Genomic DNA, 17,766 nt, shown 5'->3' on the forward strand with positions numbered 1-17,766 from the left:
TACGAATTTAATCGAATTACTAACGTTGTATAACAATTTTATACAGTTTACAATAGTAAAATCACAATAAATATACTGTAATTTCGATTAAAAAAGTATAATTAATTGTAATTAATCGGTGTATTAAGAATGCTTTACTCCAGGGCCTGTCGGAAGTCGAGAGAGGCCCGACCTATTTAGCATTTTGAAGGCTTTCGGTACACTAAAATAGCGTTAAAAATTGTATTTTTAAATAGTTAAATTCTTAATTTACAAGAAATGCAATGGAATGAGTAATTTGTAACAAACGTTTTTGAGGCCTTCACACGTGCCAAATGTCTCTACTCTACCAAAGGGCCTACATAATTCTAGCGTAAAAACTCTTAGGAAAAAAACATTCTGATACTTAAAAAATACTTTAAAAAGTATATAAAATGTAGACGGAACAATTAACAAGCCACCAAAATTGTTTACGTCTTTTCGATAACCTTGGTAACATGTGCGATGTTGACATCATACATTCAAATTACCCACCCTGCTTTAAAAATCTTATCAGTTTTTCGATCCGGTAGTCACGAAAGACATATCATACACAGTATTTCAATTTCCGAGTAATACTTTCAGTTGTTTCCGAGTAACTCGAAAGGTACTAGTAACGTCAAATATGTACGAAAGCCACTAATTGGCAGCCTTAAAAAATTATATTAATTTACATATATAGTATCATTGACGTCACCGGAAAGTATACTATAAATAATTAACGTTTTTTTAAAGCTCTGGTTACGAAATATCGATATTTTTTTAACACAGTGTCGAAGACTGGAAAAATATTCGTTAAAATTACATTATAACTTTATAACTGTATAGGGCCTTAAGGTAAAAAAGGGCCTATTTCTCTTTACCTTTAAATATATATAAGCTTACTTTCTTATAATTAAGTAATCGTAAGGGCATTTATGGAAGGGCCTAGGGTTATGCAGGGGCCTATTAATGGGTTCTTGCATAACAGCTCTGTTGTAAGTAATCGTAAATATCTTCATACGAGGAAACTCTTTTTAGGTTTCCAGAACATTGAACTTTTCCTTTGAACTAGTTTCGGAGGTTTCTTGATGTTCCAGTTAGATTTGTTTAAACAACAAGAAATATTTAAAAGAGAAAAACAAAAAGTTTTTACTTAAACCGGAAACTAATTATAATTACGAATGATTCATTATCGATAGGGTCGAGCTAAATTTCTTGTTAGATCTCTATCGTATGATGTCACAATATAGAAAACAAGAAATTAGTTTTGACAATGTAGATATGTTTATATAAATAGTTTCTATTTATAAATTCTTTCTTAGAAAATTTTCTTTAGTCGTAATTGAATATTAAGTAGACAAAGCGAGACACGTACTTATTATAAATTTTCTTCATAATTTTTACAAGGAAAAATGGTCTACAAATGTTTTTATTTTATGAAATTTCAGTTTTAAAAAGTGTTATTTTATGTATTAAAATTTAAATTCTATTATAAGATTATACAATTTGGTAAGCAGTCGTTGTATTCTTGGCTTACAACAAGTAGCGTATTGACTGTGCTGAAATGTAAACAGAAAATAATTATTTTCTGTGTATTCAGTACAGAATTTCCCTTCCCTCCCTTTAATGTTTCCAACATTGTGGTTTTCATAAACGGGAATCAAATATGTAACTACAAATATCTTAAATGGGATTAATTTCTTACTCGATACGCTAAATAAATGGATGAGGGTGTGGACTTCTCGCTGGGGTGCCACAAACAGAGCAATTAAAAATGATAATCGTTTGTAGCTTTTTAATATTTGTATACTTTTATTAAAAATACAGATCGTCAACCTCACTATTTGTTTATATATATAGAAGAGCATCTTTGATGTGACACTCATTGGAGTGCCATCAAAAAATTGTATGTGCCACTAGCTCAAGAAGAGTTAAGAACCTCTACGCTCTAAACGTTTGCATTTCTGGTTTCCTGGTTCTCTTCTTTTCGATTTAAACATCATTTTATACTTCGATTTATGTAATTTATACTTTAAAAGTTTATAGCCAAGTTCATATTGTTCCTCTTCCTACGATTTTAAATTTATTATTGCTCGATGAAGGAAGAGAGCCTCTTCCCTTCTATCAAATAATAATAATAATAAATTTAAAAGTATTTATACTTATAAAAAGTGACGAAAAGGAAAGTAAGTTTAGTAGGACATTTATTGAGAGCTTCCTCGGGAGATATGATTAAAATTCCTATTTAAGGAAGAATAGAAAGACATTTTCATCACTGTTTCACAAGAATTACTACAATAAGATTAAGGAAATCTTTAAAAATGATAAATTAAAACGAAATAAGTAACAGATTTCTCAGGCTTCACCACAGGAAAATCAGTAGGATTATTTGGCTAAGGCCTCTCTTTTGCAATGCCCTCAAAAACGTTAATTATAAATTATTTAATTGCGTATATATATATATATATATATGTAAAATACTACTATTTTTGTCAAATGTTATATTTTAAAAATACAACTCAATTTTTAATGAGATTTTGCTGTTTTTTAAAATATATCAGGGCCTCAAAATGTTAAGTTTCCGGTCTCCGAAAGGCCTGATTATTTATTTATAATGAATGACCACTTAAAAATGTCAAACATAACTAAATTTAGCTGCAACTATTTAGAGATAATTTAATTCAAACGTTCCAAAATTTTATTTATTATATAAAAAACCTCACTGTTAAACATTTTTTGCCAGTCACTTGTTTGTCTCGAATAAAGTAGTTTGACTGGTTCAAATGTCACCAACATTCACTGACGCCTATATTTTACTTATTCCAAAGTTACTTCACGCATAATAAGTAACATATGTTTCAGAATATATATATAAAACCTTATTTATAACTCTTTTCTTAGCGAAGGATTGATGAAAAGCACGAGTCTCTAACCATTTTTGTTTGTCGACCTCTTTCTATATTAATACAAAACAAGATAGGTTGAAACACAAGACCAAATATGAGTTGACAATGCATTTTTTTAAAAATTAAACATTAATGTTGAGTGACCCCCAAATTTCCTTGTAATTCATCGACTCCCGAAATAAATCGATTGCTAGCCACCCCCTCGATTGCTAGCGAAAAGGAAAATTGACTGGGACCCCCGCCAACAGGGGCCTCAAACCAATCTTTCATAAGAAAATATTTCCCAAAAGAATTAATCCCGAATCAAAATATCTGAAGTCAACACTGCTCGTGGGCTCCCTCTAATTCAAATTTGGCTGGGCCCCATATAACGCGCCGCTAATGAATACCGATAGCAGACAGGTTGGAAGATGATCATTGCTTTTCCTTATTTTTAAGGATAAAAAATATAATTTTTTGTCCTTAAAATTCTATTTTTACTTCTATCATTTGGATATATTTACTTTAGTTTCATGTTTTCTTCTTTAATGACTTCTCAGAATAAGTTACTGCTGTAAATGACCTATTGTAAACTGACCTAAGTTTAATTTCCAAACTTTCTGGCATATATTAATGTAATTCATATTCTACATCATTACAAAATAACAGGATTTTTAAGCACAAAAAAGTAATTATAACTTCCAATTCTTTACGTATTTTAATGAGATGTTTCTGAATTAATTAAATGTCAAAAGAATAATAATAAGTTTATTTTATAAATAAGGGAATTTTACTTTATTTGACAGCTTTTTAAAACACATTTCACTTAAAAATTATATATTTACTATTAAATATAAGCATTTACACAGCTACGCTTACAGTTTTTATAGTTTAACAATTTTGTTTACACTCTCAATTGATTCAACCCAGTGGCACGTCATCGCACGGGCAAAAAGGGCCTGGGCCCTCAAACCAATTTTTTATTAACAAAGATTCCCCCCTAAAAAAATGTCTGAATTCAACACTACATGGGATTTCTCGCACGGACCCCAGGAAGCTATAACGCCCCACTGATTAAACTCAGCATTTTTAGTTTATTTAACATTAAAAATATATTCTGTACACGTCATTTGTTATATTTCCTCCAAGAAATATCACGGAAGTCCATTAAAGATTTTATGGGGGCATTCTATTACGCTATTGTTATCGAATAGCCGGGAATCCCAGTTTCTTTATATCATTGATAACATGCAAAATACAAATAAAGTAAGCAACGTGAAGGTTTTAAAAAATAATAAATTGATCTCAATATAATAGAAACCCACAATATAATGAATTTGAATGTTGAGGACGTTCTAACAAATGTTAAAAGTCATTTTACTATTTAAATATACTATATGCCTTGAAGGAAAATAATGGAAAACCAGACTAGATTATTTTTAAATTGTTACTTACTAATTTCATGTATATAAAATTAAAATACAAGTGTTTTATTTTTAAATTATTCATATATATATTTTCTTACTTGGAAGTGATATAGAGTATAATAACTGTACTTTACCATACTGTACTACAATACAGTTTACTGTATTTTTACAGTGTTTCACTATAAACTACTATGTCATACAATGCCAAAAGCATTGTATGATATTAAATTAATTAACTTTTAAATAAGTTTATCCATAACATTATTTTAGCAATAATTGGAGGAAAATAATAAAGAATAACGATGACCCAGTTTTCCTTTGTCGTATGTGTTGATAAATTATCATAGAAAGCATTTTGTAGCAATTATATACATTTAGAATAAAAAAAAGCGATAACAATCTTTAATTTATGACAGGGTGGATCGTGCTTTTTAGTAGCCTTGGGCTAAAGGTAATTTGGGCCCTATCGGAAAAAGTCAACTCGAAAAACAATTGCCATTTGTTAGGTCAGGAACACACATGCGTAAAATTGTTTGGCAGAAAACTGAATCAGAAATCAGCTTTCGGTTCAGTTTCTGTTTTACGCTTTTATGCCAGAACACACATACGTAAAAATTCTGGCCGAATAGGAAACACCACCGTCACTAACACTGCTACATTTTATTAATTTTTTCCTCTCATATATCTATCCCTTTGTACTGTACCTTCCATTTTTTCTCCGCTGCCTCTGCTATAATATAGAAAATTTAAATTAATATACATGTATTCCGAATTCAAATGAAGAACGTGTGATCTAAATATTAGGCCTATACATCGATTCTACTAGACCTACCCGTTATTTGAAATTTTGTTCCTATAGCCATCCATAAACGTTGTTTAAATACAGTGTCTTTATACATGACACTGATGTGGTCGAACGGATTCAATAGACTCCTCTATTTCATTTATTTTTCGTTTATTCGAGACTGTCACAATTGTAGGGTTAACCCTCATTGCCGCCATTGTTAGAATAAAAACCACGTGTCTACTCTGACGTCACAGAAAAGAATTCTGTTTATTGGAGGAATTTTGGCGTAAAAATTTCAGTAAAATTTTTACGTTTTCTGTTTTATGCTAGCTTTTACGTCGAATTTTACGCATGTGTGTACCTGGCCTTACTGATTCTCGGGAGTCTCGTGTTCTGCTGAATGTTTATGGCCTTCGATATAGACATAAAAACTAATCAAGTTTCTGGAATTTTCGTCATTAAGGCTCCGGGTTCGATTTTTATCGAAATTACTGTGATTTTATAATACATTCTTTACGTGTTTTGCCCATTGAAAGTAATACTAATAGATGAAATTCATTAGGAGCTGAAAACACTTCAAGTATTTAATTAATTTAAAAAAATATCTAGTTTAAAATAAATTCAATTAAAATTCTTGAAAATTATTATCGAAAAATCAACAATTAGGGCATACTTAAATTAAATAATATTGTTAATTATGGATAAATCTTAATTACATTTCTTTAATTACCACAGATTTAGAAATTGATAAATTTTTTTATCTATTACAGGATTGAAAGATGAAAGCTTCGTTAACATTGTTTTTAATGTCGTTTTTAATGATGAAGAAGAGTTATTTTGCTATACCTTGTTCTTCCATCAATCCTGCGGATTGTGAATGCTTTGTAGCAGAGCTTCTTGAACCAGAAGAAGGCGTGCACATTAGTTGTCCCGATAACAGGTCGTATCTAATAGAATATACCATTAACGATCTAATAAAACTAGAATGTCTGACTCCACAACCTCCTTACGCTCCTGCTCTTTTTAAAAATATGAATACTACCGAAATCGTCAGATTTGAATTCACTCGTTGTCCTCCACCTAATATATCGTTTAATGAAATATTAGAAGGATACACAGTGAATTCATTAACGTTTATTAGTAACAAAAATGGCATAAAATCTGAAAATTTTGAAGGATTGAACGATCTGGTAACACTCATTCTTCAACGTAATCACATTCCATTCCTTTCTAAAGATCTTTTTCAAAATGTAAAACAATTACAAGTCCTTCGTCTTAATGATAATCGTATCCAAAAACTGGATGAGGAATCATTTAATTATCTTTTCAATCTTACGCATTTAGAAATTGGTGGAAATCCAATTAGATTCCTTCCCGAGAACGTGTTTTCTAAGCTTTACAAATTAGAAGTCCTTCACCTGTATAAAATCCAATTAAAGAATTTATCTAAAGATATTTTTAAAGATCTTTCGTCATTAAAGATACTTGATATATCAAGTAATAATTTAGAGAAACTACCAGATTCAATATTTGATTCTCTTCTGAATGTCGAGCAGATAAACTTAAAGAGGAACAAGTTAAAAAGCCTTCCAGAAAATTTGTTTAGATCTACTATGAAATTAAAAATATTAGATTTCGGTAGAAATTCTGAATTAGATGTATTGCCTGAAACTCTTTTATTTGGATTAAACAAGTTAGAAAACATCGCCATGGAGAGCTGCAACATCAGTTACATACCAGAGCTATTCTTTTCACAAGCTAAAGAATTGAAGATTATTAAGATTAACAACAATAGAATTTATTCTTTATCAGATGTCCTGTTCCAAAATAATTCAAATTTGCAAACGTTATTCATGAGTTATAATTACCTAACAACGCTTCCATCTGCAATTTTCAAAAGGCTATACAACTTAGAAACATTAGGAATTTCTAAGAATAATCTTCAGCATCTTCCTAGGAATGTATTCTGGGATCTGATAAGGTTGAAGACCATCAACTTATCTTATAATAATATAACAAATTTGGAACAAGACACGTTTAAAAATATGCAATCATTAGAGACATTTGATATAAGTAATAATAAATTAACAAAAATGTACGACTTTGGTGTACGTAACTTAAAGAAAATTAATATCTGTAAAAATGAATTAAGTGAATTTCCTAATTTTAATTGGGGTATTTATTTATATTTGGAAGATTTAAATCTACAATATAATAAAATAACTTCATTATCGGTTCGTTCGCTACTTTCACAGAAAACGATAATTAGATTAGGATGGAATAATATATCTTATATTGACATTTCGGAACTGAAGAACATTCGCAAGGTGTATAAAAATTTCAGCACCGAGAAAACGCCATCTTTACCTGCTAAATGGTTCTTCTTCCCCAATCCTATCTCGTGCGATTGCCATATTTATCCTTTTGTGTCTTTTATTAGAGATGTGGAAGTTTCTACAGAAACGTTCTTCTTGGCTAAGTTTGCTGATTTTGACGATCTAACCTGCTCTCAGCCGGAACGATTAAACGGAAACAAACTATCTAAGCTCAGTTTCAATGATTTTAAATGTGAAATCACCGAAGATTGCCCTTCGTACTGTAATTGCTCGATAATTGCAAAAGAAAAATTATTAGTAAATTGTAGCAATCGAGGATTACATAAGTTCCCAAATTTTGCACCATGGAATACTTCCATTCTTGATCTATCGGGTAATCATCTTACTAGTTTGGACGATTTGAAAGAGGCAATTTGGGAAAATGTGACAGAAGTTCTTTTGGATAACAATAACATAAGTGTTCTGAAAGATTGGAGTTTTCACAAAAACTTGGCGAAATTGTATCTAAACCGTAACTTATTGAGAGTTCTGCCGTATGGTTTTATGGATTACGCAGCAAATAAACCCACATTTGAAATAACTTTAGGAGAAAATCCATGGCAATGCAACTGCGAAACTACAAATTTTAAAGCGTGGCTTACGGAAAACTATCGTAGAGTGAAAGACATTAATAAAGTTTATTGTGAAAATCAAAGAGACGAAAATGGAACCATGAATGTAATCAGAGTACCCGATGATATCATATGTCCACCCGATAATTGGCCACACAAAAAACAATTGATCACCGTGACGGTCATTGGTGTGTTATTAGCATTGCTACTATTTATCATTTTAATTCTGTATTATAGAAACAGGAACACTGTGATAGCTTACTTTTATTTTCACTTTAATTTTGTTTTCTTTTGTCTATACAATGAAGACGAATTAGATGAAGACAAACTATTCGATGCCTTTGTCTCTTATAGTAGCAATGATCGTGATATCATGATGGCACTCTTGAACGAACTAGAAAATAAAGATCCATCGTTTAAACTGTGCATCCACGAAAGAGATTGGATGCCAGGAAATTTAATAAGTTTAAACATTGTTAATTCTGTTCAGTACAGTAGAAGAACTATTTTAATTTTAACACAAGATTTCTTGGAAAGTGTATGGTTTCAAGTAGAGTTCCAGACTGCTTATCACCAAATGTTAGAAGATAAAGTAAATCGATTAATTGTTATCGTAAAAGGAGATTTGCCACCGAAAGAGACTTTAGATAAGAATTTACAAGTGATTTTATCAACTAAAACGTATTTAGTATGGGGCGAAAGATGGTTCTGGGAGAAATTAAGATATGCCATGCCGCACAAAAAGAAACCTTTGGCCAACACCGATCATCGCATTGTTCTTAGTACAAAAACTGCCAATCCAGATTTGTTAAAATCTGTGGAAGACAAAATGTCTAGTTTCATATGTCTACCGGACAGTAGGAACGTAGAGATGAAATGTGTCAAGTCTGAATCTAAAATGATCGCACCGAGTCAAGCGGACAGTGGAATTTATTCATTAGAATCAATTTCCACAGAAAATATCATCTCCGAATCGGATGATGTTTAAATCTGTGATAAACATATGTAAAAAGTTCAAAATTCTTAAGTTCAAAGTTCAGATAAACGTGTACAGTACGAACATTTCCATCAATGCCAGTAAAACGAACGTTGCGTGTTTTTCATTAAATGTACAATTCATAATTTATGTTCAATATCTACCTCACAATAAAATCATTTTTGTATTATTTCCAGAAAATAAAAAAAAAATATTCTTAATAAACAATGAAATTAGCTCTTTTAATTCTTAAAATAATTATTTAAATTGCGAATTTAATACATTACGAAATGAATCAAATGCATTTAAATATTAATTATTAATTCAAAAATTTTTAAATGGTAAAATCATGATATATTCGTATATAATCAACTAAAATAATTGGATTTTTTCATGAAATATATTAGAAAAAACGTGTATAAATATATATAAAAAAAATCTTTTGATCTATATATTTCACTCGGTAGAGTAATAGAGGATGTGCGTAAGTATTTTTAGATGTTATCTCCAAAATTAATTAATGAGATGTATATAAGTTTAATGACTGCTTTACCTTCTATAGACTTTGAGCTTCCATAAATTACGTAACGCAGATATGGGTGAATAAGTATGCAGGTAATCATTACAATGAGTTAAAAGGGGGGTGGGGTATTACAAAACGTTACGTAACGCTAGGATCTCGACCCTAAGGCGACAGGATGATTCCCAACCGTGCTTTTTGTGTCGCTGCTTTACACGTTATAATAATTAATAACGTTACGCGCTGTTTTATTCCTTAGCAAAATTAAAGGCTATGCTAGTATTACGGAATATTACAGGCGGATAGAACGGTAGTTTAAAAGCTACGTAATTTGTAAAATATCCTTTTAAATCATGAATATCATCTTTGAATATGAGTGTTATTTAATAAAAAGATGATTATTCTTAAAACTAGTTTCCTAAGTTATTATATTGCTTAATTTTGAAATTTGCAAATCATCAATTCTTTATTAAATTGGTTAACTTGGAATGAATACCAATTGCCATATTAAATTATTCTTAGGAATACATTGATAAATGCTCTCTATTATTTATTTATTATTCTAAATTAATTGGTATGTATGCATTTTTAAAATAAAGCTTTTGAATTATGTGAAAGTAATTGTTTCTGTTAGAGGGTGGAGATTTAGTGCTTCCATCTAGTGCTAAAAACTTTAAGTAAAATATCATCATTGTAATCAGATATTTTACTTAAATTAAAGTAAAAAAGTAAACAAATTAACTGAGTAATTATAAAGTGCCATGATTTTAAAATACGTATATATTTCTATTAGAAACAAAAAATATGTTTAAAGAATAGGGTAAAGCACATAACTCGTTGCATACTAATTTGTATAAAATATGAAAGGAATTTAAGAAACTCGTGGGCGTAGTTAGAATCTCATATTTTAACTTGTCAAGAAAAAATTGTTGGAAATTTTTGCTAAAATATTTTGAAAATTTTAAAAATAAAAGTCTTCCTAGAATGTCTCTTTTACTCGTGCTTTAGGGTTACGATATTTTATATAAATTTATACAGTCTATATTATTTCGTAACAAATTTTATTTTCCCCGCTGTTATAACACACGGGGAAGTATTGTAATCGTATCAAATTTGACCTTCCTGTTTTTACTTTTTTTTATTTTTTTATTTGTAAATCTCGACGTTTTGAATTTCTCTGTACCCAAAAAGTCAATAAATAAATAAATAAATAAACGGGAAAATTCCAGGTGTGAGTTTACGTCTATTTAATTTAATTGAGGTTTCGCTAACGCTCCTCCTCTTCTATATGGCTTATAGAATGCGTTATTTCTCAAAATTTGATCGGTCGATTTTGATAAAACTTTGCCATTTTCCTTTGAAGAATGAGAAATTCAAGAATGTAATAAAAAATTGGGGTACATAATACATGACTTTGTTTTCGAGACAACAGATGGTGCCACACGCAATTTTAACTTTGTGCTAATGTGTCTTAGTATTTCTTATACATGAATATTTTTCGCCGGGAAAGTTATTCAACTCGTTACTGGATTTTCTTCACTTCGTGCCAAATATCATTTATAAATAGCGCAATAAAGACTAATAAGGAGAGAAACATCGAAACAGCATGATTTAGATCAGTGGTTCTTATGGGATGTTTAAAAGATATATATTTAACAGATAACAGAGATAGAGTTATTAACGTTATTTTGTTATTAAGTAGTTTAAAGTTTGCTTTTTTATTCTTATTAGGGCCTTTCGAAGATCAGGAGAAGCTCTGGAAAATGTTTTCGCTGGGATACAGGACTCGACGTTATAAAGAACGGAACAAAACAAAATTTTCAAAGCAATTTAAAGTACAAAATTCTTAAATGTTTGCGTAAAATGAATTAATTCAAACTTTGGTAACAAGATTTTTAAAAAATATAAACAAAAAAAAACCAATTATTCGAAATATTTAAACATAATTTTCGAGCTGGCTTTATAATTAGCTCAGCAAAAATGTAATGTACGCCTATAACTACGTTAATAATATATTAATATAAAATATCTATATGTATTCTAACTAGTTTTATATAAAAGACATTTTTAATATTTATTCAATATTTATATGCATTTCATTAAAATACTTTATACGGTAATTCAAAAAACGTGGAACTTCAGAAAGTTAAACTTTTTTAGCATTTCCTCCTTTACAGGATATTTTATTACCTTTCTTTTTCTATAAAATAATAATGATTTAATTACTTTTTATTAATTAATCTCACTTCGGTTCGATTATTGTTAATATTTACATAATTAAAAATATCATTCAAAAATTATTTTAAAAGTACAGAACAACGTATTATACAGTTTTAAAAATGATGCTAAGACTTCATACTTGAATAACCAACATAAAATAAATACTTTATTTACACTTTTAATCCTATTTTATACTTTAGTGAATTTATATATGAAAAACAATATAATTTTTACATTATTTATTATACAGCAAATGCATACAATAGTTTACGTATGTAATGTAATGTAATGTAAATTAAACGAATTGCACTTTCACAATAATAATAATAATAATAAATATAACTAATTTTTTAAAATATATTAGCCAATATTAACAATATTTTCATTGTCTTTATAATAGACAAATTTCAAAAAAATGTTCCTATAATTTTTATACTGAAGTATATAGACAATAGACACATTAAAAGAACATTTAAACAAATATAAATATCCGTAAAATAAACTTATTTAATTATATATATATATATATATATATAATTTAGAAAGATATTTTAAATAATTAGTTAAAAATTCCTAATAACAATGTCTTAAAATAAGGAAACTATATCATTAGCAGCTAGTTTTCGAGTAGATAGGTACAGTTTCTTGAGGGTAAATTGCTTTTCCATTTGTAGTACCATAATATGTTAATTTCGAACGATTCCTGAAAAAAATATTTATTATATAATTTTTAATTTTCTTAATTTAAAACAGTTTATCGATTTATTTACAAATTTATTCTAAATAAATATAAGGATGAGCTGAAAGTACTCTCATTTAAGCATCGTGTGTAATAATACAGGGGTTGTCGATAGTCTCTCAATCCACTTTTAAAGTTTATTCTGTGTATTAGGATAAATACAGATATGGAGATTTTAGGAAAAGTAATGTAAATAATGGTTATAGTGTATTGAAAGAGGAACATTGTGCGTTCAAAGCGGGCAAGATGCAAAGATGGAGGTCAGTTGTATCATTAATTTATGTTGACCAAGTGGGTATAGATTAATAAATAAGTTTTGTTGTTCGTTAGCTACCATTATTTACTACTCTGACGTATTGATAGTTAAAACTTTACTACGTCACAACATATGCTGAAAATGTCCTCCTCCTTCCTGAAAACGCAAATTGACGCTTGCATTTCTTTCTTAATTTAATACTTTGCGTAACCTCGAGTTGATCAATGTCCAAATTTCTCCACGGACCATCAAAATTTACTCGCAGGTTATCAGTGGTTCACAAATTACCGGTTGGCGACCGCTAGTCTAGGGTATGTGTACTTTTTCTGTACACTTTGCCCTTCAAGAATCCCCGCAGAAAGTAATTGGGATGTCAAGTCTGGGGATCTTGGTGACCGCATATTTTGGGAAATTATGCGATTTCCGAACAATTCATGCAGCATTGTCATCGTCTTCCTGGCGGTGACGGCGCTATGTATCGAGATGTAGGCCTATATAAAACCGTCTTGCTGACATGCAAACCGTAATACCACGTTGCCACTCATTCGCCCGCAGTAATTTTTCAAAGTTTGAGTTGAAGGTCTTTATGAACTCTCTGTAGCTATTTAAAAGAGTTTAAAATTCAAATACATTTCGCTTAACTGACTCTTGGGCCATCCCATATATTTTATACAAAGAAATTATATTATAAAAACAATAATTTTCTGAAATATGAACAGTATTTAATAAGAATGTATACTTACATTTCCAAGTTATTCATAGGAACGATTTTTATGCATTTTACGTAAAGCTTATTATCAATTTTCGGTCTTGTAGTGTACCAAAAAAATTCTAAGTTTGTTATTGGATCGATTTTATGAGTAGTTATCATTAAATAACCATATGTTTTATTAGGATTAAATATATCTGTAGCATCTTGAATGTACAAACTGTAAGAATTATAAAATGAATTTCATTAATTCTATATCTTTTATAATTCATTTTTATAAAATTTACTACATACTCGCTGTTCAACACTTGATTAACTGTACTGTTATTTATGATTAATGCTAATTTTCCAGCTTCTGTTGAGCTGTTTTGTTTGGAAGCCAAAGTAACTTCTACGTGATAATGATACACTGAATGCAAATTATAATATCGTGAGAAACTAACTACTAGTAAATAAAATATACAAGATAATATTACGATAATATGGATTTAAACTCACAGCAATAGTTATCAGTGAAAGTTGTAGCCAAATACATGGTTATTGTTCCATTTATTATTTTATTGCTATATTTTTCTGCTTGAATTCCTAAAGCTGCACATTGTTTTCCGTCTTCTCCACATTTGTTACATTCTCCTCTAGCGAAAGTTTTCATATCTTTGCACTGATAACCCACAGGTAAGCATTCAGAATAAAAAGTAGAAGTAAACAGGTAAACTGTTCGCATATGAGTACATCGAAACAAAACGTCTGTAGAATATATGAAATAAAGATAATATTTATATCATAAATAACAAATGTACAGAACAATTACAGCATTTAAAATTAATTTTTCTAACAAATTTCAATTTATAAATGACATTGCCAGCTACACAGGTCAATAACACAGACTGTACATACTGCCACGTTATGGATGAGCCTGACCCACAACGGGCTCAATCATTATAAATAGAATGATGATATTAATATTAAATTCATATTAATTGACGTAAATATGAATTTTTACCAAAATTTAAATTAAGAATGTCTTCTGCGCACCCTTTACCAATTTTCCCTCCATCTGGTTTGAAGTGTACGTGTCCAGTTGGTTGTTCAATAATCAACTGTGCTAGAGATTAAAAATAAAATAAACGTTAAAGATAAATAATATACCGTATAAAATGTAAAAATAACTACATATTTGACAATACTAACTGGCACTTGATACAGAAATAACGTCTACGAATTTTGCATCTGTATAATGAAGCTTATACTTTGATGAAAAACTTGCAAAGCAGAAACCTACGATATCCAATCCTAAAAATTATTAAAAAAAAACATTAAAATTTTAAAATTTATTAAACATATATTATATATTTTTTACCAGTAATTCTTCCAATCTTTCCCGTTTTCATGTATTTTCCAATAAATCCTACTGTCTGACCTCCGAGACTAAATCCAATTACATGGAATTTTTCAAACTGGATTTCTTTGCAAGTTTTCTATGCAAAAATGCAAATAAAATGCCAACTGAAACTGCAAATTAACAACATTCAGTATAATTATTTCTTACCTTCCAAATTTCAAACTGTTCTGCGATGTACTTTCCTATTATAAGGGTATTTCTTATGGCAGTCGGGAATATTAAAGCCGAAGATGCTATGCTCCAGTCTATTACAATTACATTGCAATCTTCATACTTAAGGTAAGCCTGTTTCAGGAACTATAAAATTTAATTTTAATTATTAAATAATGTAATATACGGGAAATCAAATTGATTGATATAAAAACGAGAATAAAATTATTTATCTTACAATAATATGTTCGCTATTGGGACTACCGTTATATCCGTCTAATAAAATAACTGTTTTTTTATTAGGATCGTAATTACTATTTTCAGAACAGTTTACGAATGTTATATTTTCTGGATAATATAGATTTTCTCGTGTGTAGAGAAGGAAAAATGTTGGAGGAACAGAAGCATGTTCTGCACCGAAAAATATTATTTCTTCACATAAAGGGCACGGAATATCGGCGTTAATTTCTGCAAATAAAACAAATTAAACGTATTTTTTAAATATGTATTTATAATTAAATAGGATAAGAGGACAATATCCTAGTTTTATCAGTAATTTTGTTTGCAGTGCATTCTGGAGTGTGTTACAGCAAAGAAAAATAAAATAGGAATCTACCTAAATTATGCCACAAACCACATGTTTCTACCTAGTTTTTTCACAATAAATACTTGTAATTAAGATAGATTTTACAATCTTCCTTTATATTTGGTTGTACAGCATTGGCCAAGTGGATAAAACTTCTGTAGTAGAAGTAGCCAGTTGGGACCCGAAGGAAAGATCTCCACGGGTTTTGCGGATAATCAAAAGGATTGTAGTGAGACACACTAAGGGCCAATTAGATATGAACAACTGGAACATGGCTATGTTCCAATTGTTTATGTCCAATTGTTTACAAGATTTCACTTAAGAACTAGAACAGTACAACCGCTAACACTGGTAACTGGTTACGAGTTCGTGCAATTTTTCAAGGTTTCTTTTACGTGTCTACCACCTAAATAGGAGCAGAGAACGGGAAGCAGATCGCCAATGTGTTTGTTGTGTTGCCTTATTACATCAATCCTATTTAATCCATTTGGCTGTGCCAGACGTGTCATAAAAATTGCCTATATTTAAGAAAGGTTTAGTTTCTAATGCCTATGATTTTGGAGTTAAACTAAAGGAAGATAAAGTTACGATGATAACTTCGCTAAGTATAAATCTGTATTTACCATTAAGGATCATTTTGAAAACTTCTATTTCTGCAATAATTTGAAAGTTAAACAGCGGAAACAGCTACAGTATATTAGCTATTTTCACACAAATCTCTGTAGATATAAAACTAAAAAAACCTGTGCAATTGCAGGCGTAAAAATTTATTTTGCTAATAAACAGGCAAGTTTTTCTTATATACAGGATTTAGTTTACTCTGTTTTTGGCAGAATTATTTTTATTACAGTACACTTAGTTTTTGTTATTGAGTTATAGCAGCTTTGATTTCACTCGATTATATTTACGGTAATAACACATTATGTTTTAATAATATTAGTAACCTAGAATTAAGTCAAGTATAAAGTTGCTAATACTGTATTTCAAATGTTTAAAAAGTTTAGAAAATAATAAAACGTACTTCTCTATCACGGAAACGTAATATGTCACATCTTCTATGTTTTGCTGGCTGCTGAAGAGGTTCAGTGGTATGAAGCTCAGAAAATATCTTATATTTTGTATTTTTCAAAGTGTCATAGTAACATGTTGGCTATTCGTTTTAAAGAGTAAATAATATTACTGTAAATATATCCTGCTGCAGAATTCTTAATGTATTGTACTGTACAGTACATCTTTTATTAACAGATAACAAGCAGTCCAGCTATGCATAATCATAACATATTTTTAAAGGATTAATGACACTATATGCAAGATGCAGCTAAATTACCCAAACTATTTATTGTTAATATACAATATGATAAAATATTTAAAATAAACAGGAATAAAAATACAGCAAATGTACACTACGAATTCGAGGATAATATAATAGATCTATTAAATAAAATACGGATATATTAAAAGTTTAAAAGGATAAATCAGTATTAATTAATATAATACAGGCATACCTGTTATTAAATTGAACAGAAATATAGGGAGTAGAACGTAAGCAAACATTCCAAGATAAATATTTATCTATGGATAAGTATTACTTCTCTTACTTCTTCGAAATGTCAGGCGAACAATTTTTAGTTAAATAAATTGCAAATAATGATGACTGGTTACATTCATAAACTACGTAAGTATCTAATATTACAAAAAATATGAAACTTACAAGCATCTGCTTAAACGAATTATATTCTGTTGATTGTAGCTACATATATCATTAAAGTAAACAGTATACGATACGATTTTTATCTAATCTAATTTATATGAGAGCCCAGATTTTATTTAACTATAAAACTTTTGCACATTTATATAAACCAAAAGATAATGATTAAAATTTATATTAAACGCAAAGAAAACTCTGTAATTTTTCCCAACAATTAATAAAAAGACGGAAGGATATGATTGTATCTTTCATCACATTCACTTTTTTCAAAGGTGACACATCCGAATGTGTCACCAGGTACTTACAATCGAAATTCATCTGTTGGCCACGATCATTATGAAAAAAGGGCAATAGAAAAACGAGAAGGACCCCCCTAATAAAAAGGAGGTGCCGATGACGATCGTCGTCCGTCCTCTCTGTAGTTGTACTAGAGCTCGGATACCTTACCGACATC

At 29.6% G+C, this 17,766-nt stretch overlaps 2 protein-coding genes across 4 annotated transcripts; one reads left to right on the forward strand and one right to left on the reverse strand.

Moving 5' to 3' along the window:
* The first annotated feature begins 5,878 nt into the window (after window positions 1-5,878).
* Window positions 5,879-9,244, forward strand: LOC136988539 (protein toll-like). Its single transcript, XM_067286408.1, has one exon. It carries the CDS (start codon window positions 5,879-5,881, stop codon window positions 9,032-9,034), a length of 3,156 nt encoding a protein of 1,051 aa, XP_067142509.1. The 3' UTR covers window positions 9,035-9,244.
* A 3,107-nt stretch (window positions 9,245-12,351) lies between these two features.
* LOC136988563 (lipase member H-like) lies at window positions 12,352-17,339 on the reverse strand. 3 transcript variants are annotated; one of them, XM_067286459.1, is made up of 10 exons: window positions 17,110-17,339; window positions 15,257-15,486; window positions 15,016-15,153; window positions 14,827-14,944; window positions 14,658-14,759; window positions 14,470-14,571; window positions 13,965-14,213; window positions 13,761-13,875; window positions 13,501-13,686; window positions 12,352-12,465 (listed from the first exon to the last, which is right to left on the reverse strand). In XM_067286459.1, exons 1-10 carry the CDS (start codon window positions 17,156-17,158, stop codon window positions 12,372-12,374), a joined length of 1,383 nt encoding a protein of 460 aa, XP_067142560.1. In that variant the 5' UTR covers window positions 17,159-17,339; the 3' UTR covers window positions 12,352-12,371. The 3 variants fall into 3 exon arrangements, with proteins under 3 accessions (XP_067142560.1, XP_067142561.1, XP_067142559.1); XM_067286460.1 differs by having other exon boundaries at window positions 14,509-14,571; window positions 15,016-15,165; XM_067286458.1 differs by having other exon boundaries at window positions 15,016-15,165.
* Window positions 17,340-17,766: the final 427 nt, after the last annotated feature.

Source organism: Centruroides vittatus, unplaced genomic scaffold (assembly GCF_030686945.1).
Source record: "Centruroides vittatus isolate TY-2023 unplaced genomic scaffold, ASM3068694v2 scaffold_3315, whole genome shotgun sequence".
NCBI lineage: Eukaryota > Metazoa > Arthropoda > Arachnida > Scorpiones > Buthidae > Centruroides > Centruroides vittatus.

Excerpts from the sequence above, each read along its gene's own strand:
- LOC136988539 (XM_067286408.1), top strand. The coding sequence starts at position 5,879 with ATGAAAGCTTCGTTAACATTGTTTTTAATGTCGTTTTTAATGATGAAG.
- LOC136988563 (XM_067286458.1), bottom strand. The coding sequence starts at position 17,158 with ATGTTTGCTTACGTTCTACTCCCTATATTTCTGTTCAATTTAATAACA. Across the intron at positions 14,760-14,826 it reads AAAGATTGGAAGAATTACTG|GATTGGATATCGTAGGTTTC; the intron begins GTAAAAAATATA and ends AATAATTTTTAG. Across the intron at positions 13,687-13,760 it reads AATCAAGTGTTGAACAGCGA|TTTGTACATTCAAGATGCTA; the intron begins GTATGTAGTAAA and ends TAATTCTTACAG.